The following is a 23958-nucleotide window of genomic DNA, read 5'->3' on the forward strand; positions in this document are numbered from 1 at the left end:
TACTTGAAACCTGTTATTGATTTGTTGGGTGAGTATTGATCTGCCTATACAATTTTCATATATACATATATATTACCTTGTATTAGACTCTCTTTTTGAGAGAAGGATATTAATCTTTGTTTGGTGTTAGGTAATGGATGGCTTCCTTTGGTCGATGAAAGATTTTTACTATTACCACTGAGTTGAGGTAGAGTGATAGGTAGCAAGTTTGTGCTTTAGTTGATTACAACTCATGTATTGCAAATTATGTCATGCCAAGGAAAACTGTCATTGTGGGTGATGAGCTTTCTGAATTCTATATAGAAGTGGGAATGAAACTAGCAATGTCTGGGGGATTACGAATTAAATACTTATCAGACAAGTCTAGTGATATTTATTTTTGTGTTTTTTTTTTTTTTTTTTTGAGAAACACACACACACACACACATTTTTGTGTTTATTAATTTGTACAGTACTCTTTGTTTTCTTATATGTGTGTCCAATGTGAATTGATATAAATTTGCTAACATGGATACCTCTTAAATTATTATGAATTAATAGATTTATGGGTAGTCTTGTGAAGCTCACCCTTTTCCTATATAGGGATGACAATTTAGATCCGGCCCGCGGATACCTGGCTCGGCCCGACCCTAATGGGCCGGATTTTACCCGGCCCGATAAAGAATAGGGTCGGGTATGGGTTTTTAAAAAAAAACCCGAAGCGGGTTCGGGTCGGGTCCAGGTTTTATAAAAAAATCCGAAACCCGACCTGAAACCCGCCCCGGATAAAAACCCGGTTATGGAGGATAAGACATTTTGTAAGAATTTCTTAGTCTTTTTCATTTGTTAGTTGGAGGATAAGACATTTTGTAATTTCCTAGACTTGTGGGATTTATTTTGTAACTTTTTAAGTGATTTGTTGATTTAAAATCTTAGTTGTGATTTATTGATTTATGATTAACTTATAATTTGGTTTGATTTGGTTGCCCTATAATGTGGCCTAAATGCCAAATTTTGGCATTTGGGCCATGTTAAATGGCTTGAATAGGCTTGAATCTAGGGAAAAAAATTAATGGGCTTAAAAAAAAAAAATTTGTTAGGCTAGATTTGGGCCCAAGAAGATAAACGGGCCCGCGGGGCCCGTGGGGCCCTGCGGGGCGGGTATGGGCCCCGGGAAAAAAACCCGATTAATAATCGGACCGGGTCCGGGTTCCGGGTCTTGGCCCGCGGGTCGGGTCCGGGTATGCAAAAACCCGGCCCGAACCCGACCCGTTGCCATTCCTATTCCTATATTAATATCTGCCCTCGGTTTTGATTTTATGTTTCCATTGCTCTTATTATGTTCCTTGATATAAGAGTATTGACTACTACATTAATATTTTACAAAGAAAGATGTCAATTTTTATATGCTTATTGCCTATTCTTCAACTAATTCCATAGAGATTTGGAGAAAATTTGTCTTTGATCAAAGCTTGGAGGGATGTGGTTAAGAGATGGCTGAGAGATTGATGGATAAAAGTTGTGTCAAATTAAATCCAAATCTCTGAAAGTAAACGAGAAAGGTTTTGGGTTTTGTTGTTGTTGGTTATGGTTTTGTCTAGTACTTAATATGAGATTCAAATTTCTATGAATTCCAAAAACGAAACGTAAAAAAAAAATAAAAAATAAAAAAAAAATTGGGGAAGAACAATAAAGGTTTTGTTCATCATGTTCTTTTGAAAAAATGTTTTACAAAATAAAATAAATTATTTTATTAGATTTTAGGCTTTGTTTTAATTTTTTAGAAGTTTTTTTAATTAATTAATTAAATGGAGTAACTAAAGATACATTGCATGATTTCATTGGACCAACGAAAAAATGCAATAAGCATAGTCAACATTTAAGGAACACATTAACACGGGTATAATGAATGGAAACGGAGATCAAAAAATTTAAAGTTAGAAGATAAAATCAAAATGACCCCAAACGTCACGATTTATTTTGCACTTTAGTGACTTAGACTATATTATAGTAGGCCTCATGTTCATAGGCAAATAATAATATTTAAGCTTTACTCGTTTAATATTTTAGCTCAAACTTAAGTTTTTAGTTTGCCTTATTTACTAGGAGTTTAGGGAAATAACAACAATTTTCAAACAATTACGTTACTTAGCATTGTTTTCAAACTATTTAGAAAATTAACATTTCGAGTCTTTTAGATCCGAGTTTACTGTAGCAACTCAAGTATCAAAGACTCAATTTCTATGAAAATCCACGTAGAACTTGAGTCTTAGAGACTCAAGTTCCACAAAAGAAAACCAAGAAATCAAAAAATGTGAGTCTCTTCTTCTTCTTCTAATCTCTTCCAATACTCCATTTGGATAAAAAAAAAAAATCCACGAGTTTCTACAAACAACCAAAGAAATAACAAAAACACAAACACAAACAAATGATCAAAGCAGAAACCACATGAAGCAAGAAATCAAAATAGAAACCAAAAACACCCAAAAAGGTCAAAAACAGAAACACAAAGCAACAAACCCACAAACCCGAGCAACAAAACCCATGAACTCAAGTGGTGAACCCACGAACCTAGGCGACGAAACCCACAAACCCAAGCTCGGACTGAACCCACAAACCCAGATCTCCCTAACCTAAACCCCTCGGCTTTGACTAAACTTAGGCAGCAAAGGCTCTAGGTGAAGGATTTGTGCAAAAGTTTTCTTCTTCCTCAAGTGAAGGTTTCATTTTCCTCCATTTCTTTTTTCGTGTAGAGCAGAAACTCAAGTCTCTAATACTCGAGCTCCACGTCACCTCATGAAAAATAAAGTCTTTGAGATTCAAGTTGTTATAGTAAACACGAGTCTGAGAAATTCGAAATGTTAGTTATCTAAATTTTTTAAAAACAATGCTATCTAATGAAATTATTTAAAAATTGATGTTATTTTGAAAAAAATAGCCCGAAAATGTTCGGGTTGCGAAGTTATACGGTAACTATTTCCCTCATTTCCCATAAATAAATTCAGACAAATGAGCGTGTACTCTTCTTTAGACAAGTCAAAAAAGAAAATTATATATATATATATAAAAAAAATAGTGGTTGAGGTCGTTGAGGAATAAAAGTTGGAACCGCAAATCCGAAATCGGAAAGCAAAACAAGGAGATGGGAGACGAAAAGGTGAAGGCAGAGGCTCTGCAGATAATAGGAGCCTTCCAAGTGCTTCCCAGATTGGTTGTCTTCGATCTCGATTACACCCTCTGGCCTTTCTACTGGTACTCACTACTTCTTCTTCTTCTTCATATATACACAATAAAACACATCATTAATTACTGCATCTATGTTAATGATTCTTCAATGACAAAAGAGTCTTCTTCTTTTTTGTGTGTGTCTAATCTTAATAAAGTAAAGTTATTGGGTACTACCCATTTTAATTTTTGTTCCATAAAATGTTGTCGTTTGATGTAAACCTGTGTGAAAAATTACTGTTACAACATAACAAGTTTCTCTTGCAAAAAATACCTTTGATTCTCTCTCTCTCTCTCTCTCTCTCTCTCTCTCTCTCTATATATATATATATATATATATACACACACACACTTTTTGTCCAATTTCTTCATCTGGGTTTTGGTTTTTTTTGAAGTGAATGTCGCTCCAAACGTGAAATGCCATCATTGTATCCACACGCTAAAGGCATAGTACATGCGCTCAAGGACAAAGGGATTGATATGGCTATTGCTTCAAGATCACCCACTGCTGATATTGCTGAGACTTTTATTAACAAGTTAAGCATCAAGTCCATGTTTGTAGCACAGGTCTCTGCCTTCCCCTCCTTAATTTAAAGTTTATATTTTTATCTTTTCAAAAAAATTAATTTCACTCTGTCATTGTTATCCTTGTTGGTTTAGCATATAAAAAATAAAAAAAAGGAGAGCTACACAATGGTGTGGCCTTTCCAAAGGAACAAAAATAAAGTTGGGGATAAGACGGATCAAACCCAATTCTTGAATTATTCACATCAATTTTGGTATCGATTGTAACAGAAGATTCTCTTTTATGTGGAAAAAGGGCCCGTGTCAATATTAATGATTTCACGTATGGTCAATTTCTCAATATCTTGTTCAGCTAATTTACCTCTCCCAGACTCCAATCTGTGAACTGGTATGACAAAATGGTGTATTTTTCTTTTAGTAAACATGGCATGAGCCAGCTGACTTAGAGGCTCTTTAGAGAATTGTACTGAAGAAAATTTTGGAAGCTGTATTATCTGCTAAGTGTTTAGTATGAAGAATTTGTGTGCTTTTTTTTTTAAGTGGAATTATTTTCCTTTACCATATTCAATATTTTCATATGCATGTCCCTTCTACTCACCATTGGACTTAAGTTGACTAACAATAACACTCTAAATTGGGTTCCTTTTTTATGGCTATCAAAATTTTAAAAAGATATATTAGTAGTAAGGTTCCTGATCCCTATTTTTTTGATTTTGTATTGAAGTTTTTAGCTTATTCAGGCAGGGGGCAGTTCTTGTTTGAAACTGGTGCAAAATCATAAATGCAATTCTTTAAATTAGAAACTGGTGCAAAAACATATATGCAATCCTTTAAATTACAAGTTTTGTAACTACTTATTATAGTTAAAGCATCAGCCATCAAGTAATGTTATTTTATGTTTAAGTATACAGGAGATCTTTTCTAGTCGGACTGACAAGACAGATCACTTCCAGAGAATTCATTCGAGGACAGGGGTTCCATTCAACTCAATGCTGTTTTTTGATGATGAGAATAGGAACATCCAAGCGGTAAAACTGAAATACATCATCTTTTTAATTATTATTATTATTGGTGGTGGTGGTGGTGTTGGTGTTGAAATTCTCTTTTCTTGTTTGCTTGAATAGTAGGCTAGTAGCATTTCTTATTTAGTTTGGATGAGGTTTGAGGGACACCCTAGTGGTTTCAATGCCTCTTGTAGTGCCTAGGCAATGGGGTTCAAGCCCCACCAGGCCCCACTCCCCCTATTTATTTACCTAACAAAAAAAAGAGTTTCTTGTTTAGTGTGGATGTGAATTTTGCAGATTCTGGTTGTTTGTTTTGGTCTTGCATTTGATAGATATTGTTATTGGTAATTATAGGTCTCAAAAAAGGGTGTAACAAGCATTTTGGTTGGTGATGGGGTAAATCTTGGAGCATTGCGAGAAGGTCTGACAAAATTTTCAGAAAATTGGAATACGGTTGAGAAGAACAAGCAGAAATGGACAAAGTTCTGTCAAAATCCAGAATCATCTGATAAGAAGGAATAGAAATGAATTTTTTGGTAATCTTGAACTAAAATTCTATATTGAAATTGTTTCTGGCGTTGTCAGGAATTATTATTTGGCAACCATATTTGTCTAATTGAAATCTGTTGTATCAATTACATGCGGAATGGTTCCCATAGTATTTGCTGCAGGCATATGCTTGGAAGAGTGATTTAATACATTTTAGTTAGTGTAAATCATTAAGGAGAATAATTCCAAGTAACAACATAAAGTATTTTGCTGATTAACGTGCTCGAAAGAGATCTATCAAAAGTTTTCAGTCTATATATCATCACTAGTAATAATATAAACAGATGAAATCTTAATCATGAAAATTCTATATCAACAGAGTTTCTAATTCATTGGCTCTTCCGGAAGCCAGCCAAATTTGAGAAAGGAAGAGAGAACATTATGAGGTTCTCATCTTCGCCCTTCTAGTCCATACCAAACTCTCAAATAACATTCTACCTTTTCTACCCTAACACTTCTAGAAGATTTGATTGGATTAAATGTGCATACCCAGAGAGGGAGAGCTTGTGATAATTTTAATGTCTTGAGCCACCAAAGTTGTCAGCTACTGACAATTTTGAGGATAAAGAAAAGGCATTTCATCCATCTATGACCTTTCATTTTGAAGAGACCAAAATGATAAGTGATTAGGAAGCTCGGCCAAACTTTTCATTCCCAATCAGATCATGTGAAAAAGGATCAAAATGGTCAAATACTACTTTTGGCCAAAATATTTAGTCATCTACCACTGTTTTGGAAATATTTAGGAATATACCACTATTTTGAAACTCGAGTTTGAAGTACTTGAGTTTGCCGTGTAACTCCAAGGTAGTATTTTAACATACAAGTTCACATCTATTCAAAATTGATTCAAAACTCGTCTGAAGCATCTTTTTGGTTTTCCAAACAGTACTTTAAATGATACAGAATATCTAAGAAACTAATTATAAAGATCTGGTCAGCCATTACAATCTGCAACACCAGCACCTGCCTGCAGTTTCTTGGACCCTATACTTGCTGGAGATGCAAGGGCCATCTCCCCTGAAACAGTTCCCTCACCAGCAGTAATGTTGACACTATTACCAGCTAATGGCTAGGAAATAAAATATCTCATTGTCAAATTCTATCCCGCGCCCTTTTGAAATTTACATCTAATAAAGGAATGTAAGAAATTGAAGGCTTCTCATGAGCCAGTTTCACAAGCTGAAAGCCGGTTCCTCGATGTAATTTGTCATCAGCGATCATTTTAGCAATGAGTCTTGAGTGTTCAGCCATCATGCTGCCAACCGTCTTGCATTATGACCCATATCACAATCATCTGCAATGCAACCATGAAGTCCGTGTCCTTGGAGAGAATTATCAGCAGTGGGTAGGTTTGGGACAATATATGCTTTATCTCAATCAAACTGGCTAGCAAGTTTTTCACATCTGCCTTCTAAATCAACCTCAGAAACTGGAATGTCCAATGAGATATTTTGCACTTATCCCTAATCACAGGAAGATAGATGTAATTTACTATAAACACACATGCACGCAAACGCATGCGTAAAAGAGCATCAGTGTTCCTCAAATCTTTATAACTTTCTCGGCTTTTCAGCTAAGATCAAGTCTACCTTAAATATTGAAGATGAGATTATAGGACAAAAGGTGTAGACTTAAAAGCCTGTTTCCACCAGTTTTGCATGTACACAATTGAAAGAGAATCAAAACCGAAGTTCTTCCACGTGAATGATACAACAAATTAATAGACTACTGCCAATATAGAACCTAATGTACTAAGCAGTAATTGAATGAAACAACAAAAGAATACAAATGTAAGATCGTAACAATCCTTGCCGCTAGTTCTAGCTCAACACAGGATGGTCCAGGGTTTGCTAATGGAAATGACAGAAGCCCCTTCTAGTTTCTACTAGTGTGTTGCTTCATGTTCATCCAGACCCTATCAACTCCTGAAACTTTTCACAAAAGAATGTCACTACATGAAGCTACAAAGAAAAATTAACATACATCCAGTCACCTGCCAACTCCTGCAATATTTCACAAAAGAATGTCCCTATGTTAAGATACAAAGAATATAAATAAATAAATAAGCGCCTATAGCTAATTCAGAAACTGACATTCAAATTATACACACTTTGTAATTGTCATTCTACTAACTTTTGTGAATGACATCAATCTAAAATTCAAATATCAACTAGTCATGGATTCAATAAGAACTTATTAAATATACAAAGTATAACTACTTCCCCCCCCCCCCCCCCACACCCAGGGCATGTGACCAAATACACAGAAAAATCATTCCATCACATTATGATAGAAGTTATTTCAATTACACAATTTCATGTGCACGTAACTGCTTTGCACTATAAAGTTGATAGCTCACACTTTTCACCACATTTGATGTTTTATAAGTTAAACAACTACAAATATAATGCTTCAATCTGAAACACAAGCACCATCTAAATGTTGTGGATGAAGTTCAGGAAAATTGAAATGCTTTCACTGAGCTTTGGAACTCAGCATGGCCCCTTAAGCACCACATCTTTATCTTTTCTCATTCAATCAATTGCATAAAATTTCAGTTTGAGGTTCATATAAAACCAAATTTCTCAAACATGGCATACAAACTACTGAAAGTTTCAGAGAACACTTACAATGAAAACAAAAGGAGGGGGGGGGGGGGGGGTTAATGTCACATAACACATAATGACATTCAGAAACAAGTCACAGCTTAATGAATTACCTTGTGGCATATTGTACAGGACATTTCTTCTTGTAATTATTGCTGTCAATGGTTGACCTCTTTTAGTGGTAATCTTTCATCACCGCCTGCTTCAAGTTTCTTTGTTGTGCCAGAAAAACAAGTGTCTGAATTCTCTCTGGTAAAATCATAGAGCTCACCATCCACCATCAAATCCATTGCTCTTCCAGTCTCTTCCACAGAATTCTGCAATATTCTTCCCAAATTTGTCATCAGTTTCTCATCCTCAGAAGAAAATTCACCAATCCGATTACAAATTTTCTGAATATGAACCAAAAGATCCTCCCTTTCTGTCGATAACTTCAAACTGTCTTGGACCAAAGTTTCTTTTTCAAACTCTAGCTCTTTAACTAAGCAATCCTTGCTCCTCTGCTCATCCTTTAACTTTTCAGTTTCCAACTTGTTGACTTCTAGTAATGCTTTACACCGCTCCTCCTCTCTTCTTGAACAAACCAAACATTCCTCCTCATATGCCAGTCTCTGTCGTAAATTACATGCTTCTTTTTCCAAATTTACAATTAATTTGTTCTTCTCTTCAATCTCAAGCTTTGTCAGATACTCAGCATTCTTGATAGCTTCATTGAGAACAATAATTTTGATATGATTTTCTATGAGCTCTGGAAAACAAGAGATCACTGCAATTTCCAGATCTTGTTCCAATGAAACAGCCAGTACTTGGAGGTCATTAATGCCCTGGTCCTTCTCATTCATAATCTGCAAAAACCTCTCTTTCTCTTCCTCAAAGGCTTTCTCTACAGCCAGCCTTCCAAGGACTGAAGCTTCTGTTTCTCTTCTCTTGGACTCTTGTTTCAGGAAAATGAGATCTTTCTGAAGATTTACAATTAACTTGTTCTTCTCTTCAATTTCAAGCTTTGTCAGATATTCAGCATTCTTGATAGCTTCATTGAGAACAATAAATTTGACATGCTTTTCTATGAGCTCTGAAAAACAAGAGATCACTGCACTTTCCAGATCTTGTTCCAATGAAACAGCCAGTACTTGGAGATCAATAATGCCCTGGTCCTTCTCATTCATAATCTGCAAAAATTTCTCTTTATCTTCCTCAAAGGCTTTCTCTGCAGCCAGCCTTCCAAGGACTGAAGCTTCTGCTTCTCTCTTCTTGGACTCTTGCTTCAGGAAAATGAGATCTTTCTGAAGATTTTCTATGCAAACTTCCTTCTCTTCAGCAATTAGGAGAATGCTATCTTTGTCTTTTAAGGAGGCTTCCAATTCCTGCATTTTGACTGCAATTCTAGCTTCTAGTGAAACAATCTGTTGCTGCTGACCTTCAATTCTTTTCTCTTGCTCTTTGGCAATGTAGAGAAGTTCTTCTTTCTCATTCTTCAGCATTTGCTCAAGTTTGGCCTGTGTGATCAGGGAAGTCTCCAGTTGTTTGCAGGTTTCCCGTCTTTTGTCGAGGCAGGCTTTCAGGCTTTCAGAATCAGACTTCCAATGCTGTACTTCATATTGCAATTGACTGGCTTCACGAATTTTTTCAGCCAATTCAAGATTAGCCTTCTCTAAAGCCTCAAAAGCACCTCTTTTCTCATTTTCTAGTGCACTTTCCATCTGCAGAACTTGCCTTTTCAACTGAAGTTGACATTCAGATGATTCCTCAAGCATTTGCTTATACCTTTGAAGCTCATCATCCTTGGAGGCCTGCATGCATTCCAAGAACTCAACCCTCTTCCTTAAGGATGCCATTTCCTTGTTTTCTTGCCCCAGATCAAGATGAGATTTATTCACTTTCAACTGCTCTATAAGATGGGAAATTTTACCTTCCTTCTCTTTGTCATGTAGCTCCATTTCAGCTTTTGCATCAAGTATTTTGGAGTAAGCCTCTGAAATTTCTGATTTTAAGATCGTGCATACTATGGAAATCTCTTCGCTCAAAACCTCGATTGTAGAATGGCTATTTTCAAGGTCCATCTGAAGCTCCTGTATTTGTTTCACTTTATCCTTCAGTCCAGATTTATAACTATCTTTATCTAATTTCATCTTTTCCATCTGAAAGTTCCATTCTGATTCTTTTGCTTTCAAATTATTGCAGCAATTGCTATGTACCTGCTCCAAGCCTTTGAGCTTGTTGCGCAGCTTTGTTAGTGAAGAAGTGGCTCCAGCATTCTTAATTTGAGCTTCCCGAAGTTCCTTGAGAGATTCTCCAAGGTCCTGATTTTCTTGCTCAAGGTGAACAATTCTAAACTCCATTTCTTTTGTGAGTGTTTCTTTGCTTCCCAATGCATTTCTTAGCCGTGCAATCTCTTCATCCCTCTGAACTGTCAAGTTCAGGACGTTTGTCGTCTCTTCTTCACTCTGGGCAAAAACATTTTCAAAACGTATCTTGAATTCAGATACTTGAACCTCCAGGAATTTCCTCCTGCTTTCTTCATGAGCTAAAGCTTGGTTGCACATATCTAAACGAGTTTGAAGACCTTCTAAGATTCTAGTTTGCGAATCTAAGTTTGTCTGCAATGATGAGATTTCTTCTAGCAATGCTGATTTCTCCCTCTCCCACTCTTCCTTGCTCAACTGGAACTGATCCTGGAGCCTTTTATGAGCTTCTTCAAGATGTTTAAATTGCTCATTCTTCCATTTCAACTGATCTTGGACATCTCTGTTTTCCTCCTCCAATTTTACTATCATGACATCTCTCTGCCTCAGTTCTTTGGGTTTTTGAGCCATTTGTTCTGCTTCAAAACACTTCCTTTCTGTAACCAGCAAGAGTCTTTTAAGGCCCTCAATCTCCTTATGACTATCACAAACATTCAGCTCCAATTCTTTTTTTCTAGCTGTCGTCTCATCTAAAGCCAACACCAACTCTCTATTTTCTCCTTCCAACTTTTGCAATTTCTGCCCACAATCAGCTCGGAAATTTTCATTCACAGAACTCAAATGCCTAAAAGAAAGTTCTTTTTCACGCAAACTGGATGTGAGGTCTTCATTAATTTTCCTCAATTCAGATATCTCCTCAGACTTGGCATTTAATTCCTGAGTTTGTTTCTCAATCTGCAGCTTAGCTTCTTGATGTTTGAGTAATTGCTCATCGTGTGCTCTTTTTAAGCTTTCAGAAAGTTCTGTTTTAATTCGGTACTCAGCCTTTAGTTTCTCAATCTCTGCTTTAACTTCATCCAACTCTTTATATACATCCTCCATTTATCTTGATTCTAAATTCGGATTTCAACCAGTTCCTGATACAGTTACAGATGAAATTGAGTCATCAAGTTGAAGCAAACAACCAAATGAAAAATGTCACAAGTCCTAGTTGAATGGTAATAGTAAGAATCTAACAGAAATTTACAAAGTAAACAAATAACTTTTACAAATGAGCTTTTCACTTGCGCTATGTTTGTTTGGGGATTAGGGTTAGACTGGTAGAGGGAGGATGGAAAAGTTGGAGGGAAAACGGAAGGGAAAATAGGAGTTTCTATTGTTTGGTTGAGGAGAGAAAATGGGGTGGGTGATTTTCCACCCAGGCCCACAAATTTCAATTCCCCCAAATTGGAGAGAAAAGTGGGGTGAAATTGTGAACAAGAAATGCATTTACTATTATGACCTTCGATACCCATTTGACCAAATTTGTTGTTTCTTATTTTATTTTATGTAATATGGACAATATAGTAAATCCAAAAAATTATCTTTTCCATCCTCTCATTTTTATTCCCAACCAAACAAAGTAAATTTATATTTATTTCCATCCTTCCACTTTTCTATCCTCTATACCAAACGTACATGGTGGAAAACTAAAATCTTTTCTATTCTCCCACTATTTCATCTTCCCAATCAAACAAAGCCTTGGAGTTTTCAATCTACATTTTACTATCTAAATTGACACTTCCTAGTTGATGGTTTCTGTTGATATGTGAAACTATTTAGTCCCTAGGCCTACACTAGAAGGGCAGGGCATCACATGGATAAATGAGTCATTTCATGCTAGACTAGAATGCCACGCCTGAGATTCTCAAGGGGCTTGTGGTTTGGTGGCCACTAAATAAGAGGCCAATTAGCAATACCTAATTGTAAATTTGATCAAATGCAGTCAAGACGCCATAAGGGACCATGTATATTATCAGTAACTCCTAATTTGGTGTGTTCTACCCTAAAGAAAGAAAGCTAACTACAAGATATGTCATTCATTTGTCATTGGACACATTTGTGTATCATTGGTGTATAGGGAAATAGGAAATATTCTTAACCCTGGGAAAAGGGGCCTGTTTATCCTTCATTTGTAATTGACATTTCAGCAATGTTTGTCTCACAGTAACTTCAGTGATGGGAATAAACTTCATACAACAATGCTCCAATGATTAACAGTTCTCCACCTCACTATATTTAGAATAATTGTTGATCCCTCCACGTGTATACCCATAAATATCCATAGCTTTGTGACAAAAGGGTAAGATCTTTCGATGTTTCATTTTTCACAAAGGTTCTCTCTTTGCTATCTTGGACACAACCCCTCTCTAGCATTTTTAACATGGCACTTTCACATGTACCTTAGATGGACTCCCACCATTCTTCTCTCTATGATCTCACCTGCTCTACCAACCACGTACCCCCAGTCCTTCATAGCATGGATCCCAGAATTTTCCTAAATTAATACATGTATGTATTTGTTGTTGATGTATCTCTTGTGACTTAGAGTTATCTCCTGCATCAACTGGTTAGTGCTTTTTATCCAGTCCCTATTGGGTAAATGGCATTGGCATTTTGCTATTGAGAAGGATGCTCTTTGGAGGAGAGTGGTAGCTATGAAACTATAAGATATGGCAATGAATGGGGGTGGCTGATGTTCAAAACCTGCTGTGGGTGGGTATGGTGTATGTCTCTGGAAACATATTAGAAAGGGCCGGAAAACGTTTTCTGGTTTCATCAGATATGAGGTTGCTTATGGCACTAATGTTCGTTTTTGGCTGGACTGGTGTTGTGGGGAGAGGGCTCTTAAAGAGGTATTTCCTAGTTTAGATATTCTGACTCATAAGAAGATGCTGCTCTAGCAGATTTGCTGAGATGGAGGGTGGGTCAGGTTCAGCGGGATATTACCTTTTCCAGAGCTCTACAAGATTGGGAGAATTCTTCACTCTGATCTATTCAACAAAATTAAGAAGGGGTGTTGAGGATACTATATGTTGGGTGCCAACATAGAGTAAGCTATTTGAAGTGAAGTCCTATTATAAATTCTACATGTTGGGAATGCAATTCCATTTCCTTGGAAACTGGGAAGCAAGGGCGCGGCGTTTGGGCCGCCGCACCCACGTCCGACGTGGGGATGCGCAGGCGACGCCGCTGCCTGCGCGTCCGTGCCGCGTCGGGCATTAAAAAATTAATTTTTTCGGCGCGATTCGCGCCGATTCGGCCCGAATCGGTCCGTATCGGGAGAAAACCGATACCGGCAATTCGGCCGAAATCGGAAGATACCGGCCGAAATTCAAAAAAAAAAAAAAAAAAACAACAACAACAACAAGTGCGTAACCTTTAACTTGGCCAGAAAAAAAAAAAAAAAAAAAGGTGCAAACGCACCATTTGGAAAAAAACCAAGACGCAACCCTCTCCCTCCTCATTTTTCTTGCGCCTCTCTCGCACTCTCTACCTTCACTCTTTAGATAGGCTCTTTCCCATTCTCTGTATTCTAGTTATTATTTACTATTGCTCTTAAATTTGGTATATATTTATATAATGTGAAAAAAGTATGTTTAGCAATATATTAAAAATATAAATAAAAATATTTTTAATAATTTTTTAATCGCCGCACCCCGCTGCACCCGCACCCTACTTTTTCAAAAATTGTCGAGTCCCGCACCCGCTCCCGCACCCACACCCGAATCCCAAAATGCACCCGTACTTCATAGCTTGGAAAAGTATATGGAAGGTTAAAGTTTCTGCCAAAGTAGCTTTTTTTGGTTGGACTGTTGCCTTAGGAAAGATCCTTACTATCGATAACTTAAGACAATGAAGGATTCTAATTGTGGAATGGTGCTGTATATGTAAGCAAGATGGGGAGTCTGTTGTTACATTGTCCAATGGCTAGAGAGCTATGGTCTTTCGTAATTTGTTTGTTTGGGGTGTAGTCTGTTATGCCAAAAAGGGTGGCGGATTTGTTGGCATGTTGGAAGGGGTGGTATGCTAGGCACAGTATCGGAGACATTTGGAATGCTATCCCTCTATGCATCATGTGGGTTGTCGGGAAGGAACGAAATAATCAGATATTCAAAGGCTTGGAATAATCTATGGTGGATGTGAAGCTGAATTTTTTATGTACTTTGTATGCTTTGATCACTACTTTAAGTGGTCACTCTTTCTCTAGTCTCTGTATTTCCTTGATTGCTCTAATTTTATTAGATTTTGATACACCAATGGTACACAACCCATGTATTCTGTAGTGCCTTTTTCTTTTTTTAAGTCAATAAAACTTTACTGAAAAAAAAAAAAGAAGAGTAATCTCTTGCATCAACAGTTTCTAAACCAGATATGCATGGATATGAAACGAAACTAAACAGTATAATTTCTGCCGAGTATTTCCTGAACCTTATAATTAAAAGTTGAAACTCGACCCAATTTTCCAAAAATTGTTTTTTGATAAGAAAAGGGGGTCAAGCAAGGAAAATGGAGTTACATTCTAGCCTCTAAAAATGCACAAAACACACTTGCACACACATCTATGTCATTTGCAAAATGGAAAACAAAAGATCAAGAACAATAAACTCTCAAACTTACTACACAATATATATATATATATATATATATATGAAAACCTCATCATAATTTGAAGTACATGCATGCATAGGAAGACTTGAAAATTGTGCACAAGGAATTTCTTATCAAGCTGAAAAGAAGCCTATGAGTTTTCTAAACAGGTCACATGACTTTTAAATCAATAATGCTACAAATACAATTTTTTTCACAAACAAATTTTACAATCGCAGACATGATCTACTATGAGTGGTGGGTTCATGAGCGTTAGTTGTGTCAACTACTCACAGTCAACCACTTCAGCAGCTGTGAAATTTGTTGCGAAAAAAGATGAGTCTTTCGCGTGTCCATAGCATTAATGCTATTGTAACATGACAAAATCAACATGTGGGTCTTCATTTGAGTCGCCACAAAATGGGTTGAAAAAACTGTAATCCAAAGTAATTTGGAGAAAATTCTACCCATAAAATTATAAATAAATAAATCAAATAACTTACAAGTGCGTGTCTGTTGGATTTAACCAAAAAATCTAGAACCCAAAGGCCTTTCAAATCATCTAGTGAAAGTAGCAACAAAATGCAGATCTCGATTTGGGACTTCAAAAGTTAATAAATTTAATATTTTTCTTTTTTATTTGCTGCATTTTCTCAGCAACGATATGGAAATCTAAACAATTTACCTGAGCTGAGAAATTGACCGAGTTTTAGCAAGGAATTAGAAAAATACGAAGCAAACTTAGAGAGAGAGAGAGAGAGTACCTGTGAGTTGTGAGCGTGAGTGAGTGAAGCCGAGTTGTGAGTGTGAGATTGAAAAGAAAGCTTTTGAGAGAGAGAGAGAGTGAGAGGCGGGTTTGGTGAGCGGGAAGCCGGTTTTAACTTTTTGTGGGGTTTAAATTGAAATCAGATGTGGGGGCAAATTTGGCAATTCACTTTTTTAAAATTATTTTTTATAGTAAGAAATTTTGCATTTTTGTATTTTTTGAGAAATAAAATAAAAAATTTGATGATTCATTTGTTGGACTACCATTTTCGGTAATTTTCATAAATAGAAAATAACTCGATTGGTCCTTTTTCTTTTTTTTTAAAGGGACAAGATTGGAAAACACTTCAAATTTTTCATTTTTTTTTTATTAAATGTGAATTTTAGTAAATTTATTATTAGATTGCATTTTTTGAATTATATTTTTCATACTTACAAAATTTCAAGAATATCATATATTAATTGTTATATTATCAATTAAATGTTTAAATTTCAAGTTTTTATGGTCTTAAATTATGTATAAAAATAAGTTTATGAATCGGATAATAAATAATTTTTTTTTTAGTATAAATTGATTCTAAACACATTTTTCTTTGACACCGTGGGATGAAGACGATATGTTTATATTAGAGTTTCAATGTGCTCACATGATGATAACTCGTTAAACTCCATTTTCAAAGCCCTTATTGCTAGATTTGTTTTTCTAATTGTAAATTTTTTTTCCTTGTTTCTGACATGCTTGGATACCTTGATTGCAGGACAAGAACTTATGGTCACTATGTTCTATAAGACAAATTGCATTGGACAGGTGAGTGCTTAGCATTTTCCCACTCTATTATTTAACATCCAATTTTAGATCAATGGGTAGATCTACCATTTCCAAATGTAATTTTTATTTTCAAAATCTATATATATCTAAAACGTAAAGCGTAGCATTTATTGTTGTTACGCTCCAGTTGAGTCACATATTTATTGTTGCTACGCTCCAGTTGAGTCACATCATCAACTATGTTACCTTTTTTCTCTCATTTTTTAAACAATATTATTATATAAATAAATAGTGCAACTTTACACATTCTCTAACTCGTTAAATCCAACTCACTATGAACAACCTTACACATTCTTTAACTCATTAAATCCAACCCATCATTAATTTAGCCTTCTTTCAATTCTCAACTCTTTATTTTCCTCTTCAAAACCTTTTCACTTTTTTGAAGTTCTAACGCTTCAATTGCCACTCATGTGATAAACTATGTTATTTTTAACACTATAACTTTCCAGTTGCTTTCTCTACCTTTGCAAAAGTTGCCAAAGTGGCATCAGATTTGGAAAGTCCCTTTGAGGTGTGTTCTTTCCCTTCTTATTTTTTCTTTTCCCCCAACTTCAGTTTTTTCATTGGATTTCTAAAGTTTGAGGATGATATGCTTTTTTGTAGGCTGTCAACAATGTGATCACTTTGGGGCTATGGGTGGCTAGGATTGGTTTGTCAGTTATGAGAAGGGTTTTCAAGAATTAGAAATCTCTACAATAATTTCTTACTTCATATTCATGTTGTACAATTTTTATTTTATATTTGTCTTTGTCCCATTCAGTTTGTTTATTTTTGACATTTTAGTTTTCTTATGTTTGACATTTGTTTAACTCTAGGTAAAAAAATAATACAACCAAATTTTAATGTATTTACCTCTGATAGTTTGAAACAATAATAGAGTATACGTTGTAATTATACTCCAATTACTACTTTCATATTTTTTGACTCAGTGGTTCTTTTTTGTTGTGAGACATTTCTCAATTTTTGTCTGGCTTCAAAAAATATTATGTTTAGCACACTTTTTTTCTTATTATGTGTAGCACATAACATTTTGATCTTGCAGTTCAATACACAACAAAAAATCTACCTCATATGTTTGATCATGATAAAATAGAAAATCTCAAAACATGATTGTAGGTTTAATTTTTATTTGCTTTTAATAATACTAAATGTGGAATTTGGTTCTTGCAGGGTTTAGGATCATTGGCCTAGATACATGAGAGTTTGACAATAAAGATTTCTTAAGTGGCCAATGACATTTCTAAGGAACTTCAAGAATTAAGAGAAGAAAGAAAGTTTTTTTTTTTTTTCTTTCAAAACTTCCATTATTATATATAGTGTAAGTGCACAGTTGCACCTGGACCCAAAGACAACTACGGGCTCAGGCCCAATGAGCCTTAAACAATGAAATTTGTAGAGTGTGGGTTTGAAATCTAGGTTAGAGGTACTGAGAACTTGATAACAGGCTAAAAGTTACAAACACTTGTAAAAAAACAAACAATAAATGCAAATAGATCTCCTCGGATGTCAGCCGAGGACTACCTCTGTATTATTTCTCTTTCTTTCTCAAAGATTACAATTATTAATCTTTTTCTTGATTACCGACCCCCCTTTTTCTTTGGCCTTCACCCCCCTTAAATACTTCTTTTTCTGATGCTTTATCCACGTGTTGCTCAAACCCCCTCCCCCCTAGATATTTCTTTCCTTAGTGCCTTTGAATAGTGACCAGAAGTTTCAGTTCTACTGTTCATGGGTCACTTCCCCATTAATGCGGCCAGGGAGGTAGGTGCAGAGTCTTTAATGTGGAGGTGGCAGCCTTTGCTCTTGGTATTTTTCTAACACCGGTGTGTCTACAACATTCAAGGGTTCCCCCTTTTAACCATTAGTCCACACAGAGTTGTGCCTTGACCTTCATAATGAAGCTCCAAGTTCTCTTGGGTCCGTCCGAGGATAAACTCACCCTCGGATGTGTCCTCGGATCCTCGGCGTGTGGGCCAATTCACAGTACTAACAAATTCTTAGCTCAAGAGCAGGTCGGCCCTCCTTGCTATAGTCCAAAGGCCTATATGCCCACTTGGGTCCTTTTACTCCCCACATATAATATAGATATGTATATACATTGTTTTTTGTTTTTGATTATTCATTGATTTCATGATTTAGTTATTAAAAAAAAAAACCCAAAATAATAGAATGGAAAAGGATAGTACTTTTAAAAATAGTTCAATTTTTAAGAAGAACAAATTATTTTCAATAATTTTTAGAGAATAAATTATATATTATACCATATTACAAAATAATTATATATTCTCACGCATTGTATGGGTCTACGACTAGTGTAAATAAAAATTAAAGCTATGTAATTTTGTTAGATTGTAACTAGGAAAGACAGGGCAATATAATTTCTTTTTTTATATTCAATTAATGTAAATTCAAATTCTTTTAATGACATAAAGGGATATTTCATTTTGGTTTTTTTTCCTTGTTTAATAAAATAAGTGACAACTCCATAAAAAACCATCAATCTAGAGGGATAAATCCGAAACATAATGATAAAAGCCATAATTTTAGCTTAAACATTAGAAGTCGGTTGAATATGCAAGAAACAATTTTTGTTTTGCTTAATGCCAAGGCTCCCAACATATAATGACAATCTACGAATTGTTGAACTAAGCATTTTTTTTTTCTTTTTATAATTCAATAGTTTGGGTGGAGGAATTTGAACCATAAATATCTTCATTAGAAACATCAAGAGATGCCAACCAATTGAGTTACAAGACTCTTGGCAAATTAAGCCTCCTTAATAGATAGCATATTGTGTTAATCCAATCTTTTAGATTAACTTTTCATTCATGTCCTATCAAAATTTGTACAATTGAACAGGTCCACATACACAATACAACTGATGTCAACGTATCAATTACGAAGTGAAAAGGGGAGCATCAGAAATAACAGAATTCCAAGGATATCAAATGTTAGAGTTGGAGTTTCCCTTGTTTAAGACAATAGGAATAACTTGATCCAAACAGTCATGAAAAGAGCAAACATGCCACTTCACATTAACTGTACAACTATACAGAAAAAAAATTAGACTCATGTCAAGTGTTTAATTCCAAGAAGGTAGTTGAGTAACACATGTAAACAATGAAACAACACAACACAAATCCATAGGAGAGATTCAAACTTGCTTTCCTTGCCTCTAGAAACCGTAATAACAGAATGATTTTTGGTTTGCTCATGCAAATTGTCTCAGACCCTTTCCAAAAGAAGCAATTGTTCAAGTTCCTCTCTACACCACTCCAATCCCAGTCGTTGTCAGCAATCAACATAAGTAAATTATCACAGGAAATTTCTGCTATATATCAACACACAATTGAAGGAAAGGAATTAACATTGTTCCAAAACACAAGCACATGACAGAGAATATTGTTCCTTCAAAATAAAGCAAAGTGAATAAAGCAAACATAAGCACATAACAAAGAATATTGTTCCTTCGGAATAAAGCAAAGTGAATAAAGAACCAACAAGTCAGAAATGTCTTTGGCTATTATGACAACTCATTTCTAATGAATAAGAACCCATAAGTCGAAATGTCTTTGGCTATTATTACGACTCATTTCTAGTGTTAAAAATTGCTAGCACTTAGAATGTCTTTGGAGTTTGGACTGTTTAATTTAGTTGAAGAACATGGATGTTGATGGATATTTGAAACTGAGATTTTGAAACTTTGTGTGAAATATATATAGGACAACCTTGAGGGCATCAAACCTAGTTTTCATGTCAATGTGATCACGATTATTTTGCAGCTTGCATAGAAATTGTAGGGAAAACAACTGTAACACGTCTATCAACATGTATTTTTTGTCATTCTTCAGAATTTGATTTGTCTTATGGAGAATGCTAATGGAAATGACAAAAGCCCCTTATAGTTTCTACTAATGTGTTGCTTCTTGTTCTTCCAGAGACCTATCAACTCCTGCAAATTTTTACAAAAAAAAATGTCATCGTGTTAAGCTGCAAAAATTTGAACAAACATACATCCAGACACATGTCAATTAACACAAACGAGTGTCACTATGTTAAGATACAAATAAAAATCAACAAACATAAATGTCAAAACCAAATTCATAAACTGACTTCAAATTACACAATTCGAATTGTTGTCATTCTACTGACATTTATGAATGACATTCAATATAAATTAAAATATGTTATAAATTCAAAAATACACTAGTCATGGATTCAATAGGAACGTATTATATATACAAATACAATAAAGACAAGTCATTTACATTATCCCCAAACAAATAAAAAAGGAAGAAATGATTCACAGAAAAACTATCCCTTCCCAATATGATATGAGTTATTTACATTACATAATTTCATGTATAAGAACCTTCTTTGCACCAGATAACTAATGATTCACACTTTCACTGCATATTATGTTTTATTAGTTAAATAACTTCAATATAATGCTTCAGTAAAATTTTGAAACAAAGACCATGCAATTGTCGTGGATGAAGTGCAGGAAATGCTTCCTCTGAGCTTCAGACGTAGCATGACATCTTAAGCACCACACTTTCATCTCTTGTCAGTCATTGAATTACATAACACATGATGACATGCAGAAATAAGTTACCGATTAATGAATTACCTTGTGGCATATTCTTCAGATAAATTTTCTCCTAATTATAGCTGCCAATGGTTGACCTGTTTTAGTGGTAATCTTTCATCACCACCTGCTCCAGCCTTCAAGTGTCTTGTTGTGCCAAGAAACAAGTTTTTGTATTCTTTCTGGTAGAATCATAAAGCTCTCCATCCTCCATCAAATTTATTGCTCCTACAGTCTCTTACACTGAATTCTCCAATATTCTTCCCAAATTTTTCATCAGTTTCACATCCTCAAAAGAAAACTCACCAAGCCGATCACAGATTTCCTGAATATGAACCAAAAGATCCTCCCTTTCTATTGATAACTTCATACTGTCTTGAAGCAGAATTCCCTTTTCAAACTCAAGCTCTTTAACTATGCCCTCCATGCTCCTCTTCTCATCCATTAACTTTTCAATTTCCAACTTGTTGGTTTCCAATAATACTCGAAGCTGCTCCTCCTCTCGTCTTGAAAAAAGCAAATATTCCTCCTCATGTGCCAGTTTCTGTCGTAAATTACAAGTTTCTAATTCCAAATTGGAAATTACCTTGTTCTTCTCTTCAATCTCATGCTTTGTTAGATACTCGGTATTCTTTATAGCTTCACTGAGAATGATAACTTGGACATGCTTTTCTATGAGCTCTGGAAAACAGGAGATTACTACCCTTTCAAGATCTTGTTCCACTGAAATAGCCAATACTCGAAGATCTTTTATGATCTGGTCTTTCTCATTCACAATCTGCAAATGCCTCTCTTTCTCTTCCTCAAAGGCTTTCTCTGCAGCCTGCCTTCCAAGAACTGCAGCTTCCGCTTCTCTTCTCTTAGACTCTTGCTTCAAGAAATTAATATCTTTTTGAAGGTTTTCTATGCAAATTTCCTTCTCTTCAGCAACTAGGAGAATGATGTCTTTGTCCTTTATGGAGGCTTCCACTTCCTCAGTTTTGGTTGCAATTATAGCTTCTAGTGAAAAAATCTGTTGTTGAAGACCTTCAATTCTTTTCTCTTGCTCTTTGGCAATGCAGAGTAGGCTTTCTTTCTCATTCTTAAGCATTTTCTCAAGCTTGGCTTGTGCAATGAGGGAAGTCTCTAGTTGTTTATAGGTTTCCTGATTTTCATCAAGGAAGACTTTCGGGCTTTTAGCATCAGACTTCCAATTTTGTAATTCATTTTCGAATAGACCAGCTTCATGAATTTTTTCAGCCAATTCAAGATTCGCCTTTTCTAAAGCCTCAAAGGCACCTCTTTTCTCATTTTCTAGTGTAATTTCCATTTGCAGAACTTGCTCTTTCAGCTGAAGTTGGCATTCAGATGATTCCTCAAGCATTTTCTTATACCTTTGAACCTCGTTGTTCTTGGAAACCTGCATACATTCCAAGGAATCAACCCTCTTCCTTAAGGATGCCAATTTCTTGTTTTCTGGCCCAAGATCAAGAAAAGATTTATTCAAAGCTAACTGCTCTATAAGAAAGGAAAAGTTATCTTCCTTCTCTTTGTCATACAGCTTCATTTCAGCTTTTGCATAAAGCATTTTGGAGTAAGCCTCTGAAATTTCTGATTTTAAGGTTGTGCATAGCATATAAATCTCTTTACTCAAAACCTTAATTGTAGAATGGCAATTTTCAAGTTCCATCTGAAGCTTTTGTGTTTGTTTCTTATTATCTTTCAGTTCAAATTTACAACTGTCTATATGTGTTCTCACGTTTTCCAGTAGAAAACTCCATTCTGATTCTTTTGCTTTCAAATTATTGGAAGAGTTGCTATGTACCTGCTCCAAGCCTATGAGCTTGTTCAGTAGCTTTTTTAGTGAAGATGCGGCTCTAGCATTCTTCATTTGAGCTTCCTGAAGTTCTTTGAGAGATTCTCTGAGGACCTGATTCTCTTGCTCTAGGTGAACAATTCTAAACTCAATTTCTTTTGCAAGTGTTTCTTTTCTTTTGAATGAATTTATTAGCCATGCAATCTCTTCATCCCTCTGAATAGTCAAGTTCTGGATCTTTGACTTCGCTTCTTCACATTGGGCGAAGAAATCATCAAAACTTGACTTGAATTCAGATACTTGGTTGCACATCTCTAAACGAGTTTGAAGACCTTCCAAGATTCTAGTTCGAGAATCTAAGCTTATCTGCAATGATGAGATATCTTCTAGCAATGCTGATTTCCACTTCTTCCACTCTTCCTTGCTCAACAGGAACTGGTCTTGGAACCCTTTATAAACTTCTTCAAGATGTTTAAACTGCTCACTCTTCCATTTCAATTGATTTTGAACATCTCCGTCTATCTTGTCCAATGTTAGTATCATATCATCTCTCTGCCTTAGTTCAATGGCTTTTTGAGCCTTTTGTTCTGCTTCAAAACACTTTCTCTCTGAAACCAGTAAGAGTCTTTTAAGGCACTCAATCTCCTTATGCCTTTCACAAACATTGAGCTCCAGTTCTTTGTTTCTAGCCATCACTTCATTTAAAGCCAACACCCACTCTCTAATATCTCCTTCCAACTGTTGCCATTTCTGCCCACAATCACCTTGGAGTTTTTCATTCACAGAACTTGAACGCCTATGAGAAAATTCTTTTTGATGCAAAACAGATGTGAAGTCTTCATGAATTTTCCTCGCTTCAGATTTCTCCTCAAACTTGGCATTTGATTTTTGAGCTTGCTTCTCAATCTGCTTCTTAGCTTCTTGATATTTGTGTAACAGCTCATTGTGTGCTCTTTTTAAGCTCTCAGAAAGTTCTGTTTTAAATCGATAATCTGCCTTTAGTTTCTTCATCTCTGCTTTGACTTCATCTAACCCTTTATAGATGTCCTCCATTTCCCTTGCTTTTAAATATAGATTTCAAACAATTTCTTACACAATTAAAGATGGAATTGAGTCACCCAATTGAAGCAAACAGCTAAATGTAAAATGTCAACAATCCTTGCTGTCCAATCACACAAAATAAGTGGAGTTCAGGATTGGAGCAAAGTCTTAGTTAATGGTAAAGATTAAAAATCTAACAGAAATTTATAAGATTAGCTTTTCATGTTGGAGTCA

The 23958-nt window shown here is 35.5% G+C and overlaps 3 protein-coding genes across 6 annotated transcripts; 1 reads left to right on the top strand and 2 right to left on the bottom strand.

Moving 5' to 3' along the window:
- The first annotated feature begins 2998 nt into the window (after window positions 1-2998).
- Window positions 2999-5407, top strand: LOC142642198 (uncharacterized). Of its 2 annotated transcripts, none has more exons than XM_075816544.1 (4): window positions 2999-3231; window positions 3600-3771; window positions 4641-4757; window positions 5088-5407. In XM_075816544.1, the coding sequence occupies exons 1-4, from the start codon at window positions 3122-3124 to the stop codon at window positions 5253-5255; spliced, it is 567 nt and encodes a 188-aa protein (XP_075672659.1). In that variant the 5' UTR covers window positions 2999-3121; the 3' UTR covers window positions 5256-5407. The 2 variants fall into 2 exon arrangements, with proteins under 2 accessions (XP_075672659.1, XP_075672660.1); XM_075816545.1 differs by having other exon boundaries at window positions 3052-3231; window positions 3600-3740; window positions 4634-4757.
- Window positions 5408-6166: 759 nt separating this feature from the next.
- Window positions 6167-15562, bottom strand: LOC142642526 (uncharacterized protein At4g38062-like). Of its 3 annotated transcripts, none has more exons than XM_075816901.1 (3): window positions 15468-15562; window positions 8005-11210; window positions 6167-7210 (listed from the first exon to the last, which is right to left on the bottom strand). In XM_075816901.1, the coding sequence occupies exon 2, from the start codon at window positions 11173-11175 to the stop codon at window positions 8050-8052; it is 3126 nt and encodes a 1041-aa protein (XP_075673016.1). In that variant the 5' UTR covers window positions 11176-11210; window positions 15468-15562; the 3' UTR covers window positions 6167-7210; window positions 8005-8049. The 3 variants fall into 3 exon arrangements, with proteins under 3 accessions (XP_075673016.1, XP_075673015.1, XP_075673014.1); XM_075816900.1 differs by having other exon boundaries at window positions 6167-7216; XM_075816899.1 differs by having other exon boundaries at window positions 6167-7288.
- Window positions 15563-19227: 3665 nt separating this feature from the next.
- Window positions 19228-23958, bottom strand: LOC142643814 (uncharacterized protein At4g38062-like). The gene is made up of 2 exons (XM_075818527.1): window positions 20931-23958; window positions 19228-20252 (listed from the first exon to the last, which is right to left on the bottom strand). The coding sequence occupies exon 1, from the start codon at window positions 23734-23736 to the stop codon at window positions 21127-21129; it is 2610 nt and encodes an 869-aa protein (XP_075674642.1). The 5' UTR covers window positions 23737-23958; the 3' UTR covers window positions 19228-20252; window positions 20931-21126.

The sequence above is a fragment of the Castanea sativa genome, chromosome 7 (assembly GCF_040712315.1).
Source record: "Castanea sativa cultivar Marrone di Chiusa Pesio chromosome 7, ASM4071231v1".
Taxonomy (NCBI): domain Eukaryota; kingdom Viridiplantae; phylum Streptophyta; class Magnoliopsida; order Fagales; family Fagaceae; genus Castanea; species Castanea sativa.

What these genes read in the sequence shown, in the direction of transcription:
- LOC142642198 (XM_075816544.1), top strand. Translation starts at nt 3,122, where the DNA reads ATGGGAGACGAAAAGGTGAAGGCAGAGGCTCTGCAGATAATAGGAGCC. An exon ending in ACCCTCTGGCCTTTCTACTG is followed by an intron (nt 3,232 to 3,599) that starts GTACTCACTACT and finishes TTTTTTTTGAAG; the next exon opens with TGAATGTCGCTCCAAACGTG. An exon ending in AGTCCATGTTTGTAGCACAG is followed by an intron (nt 3,772 to 4,640) that starts GTCTCTGCCTTC and finishes TTAAGTATACAG; the next exon opens with GAGATCTTTTCTAGTCGGAC.
- LOC142642526 (XM_075816901.1), bottom strand. Translation starts at nt 11,175, where the DNA reads ATGGAGGATGTATATAAAGAGTTGGATGAAGTTAAAGCAGAGATTGAG.
- LOC142643814 (XM_075818527.1), bottom strand. Translation starts at nt 23,736, where the DNA reads ATGGAGGACATCTATAAAGGGTTAGATGAAGTCAAAGCAGAGATGAAG.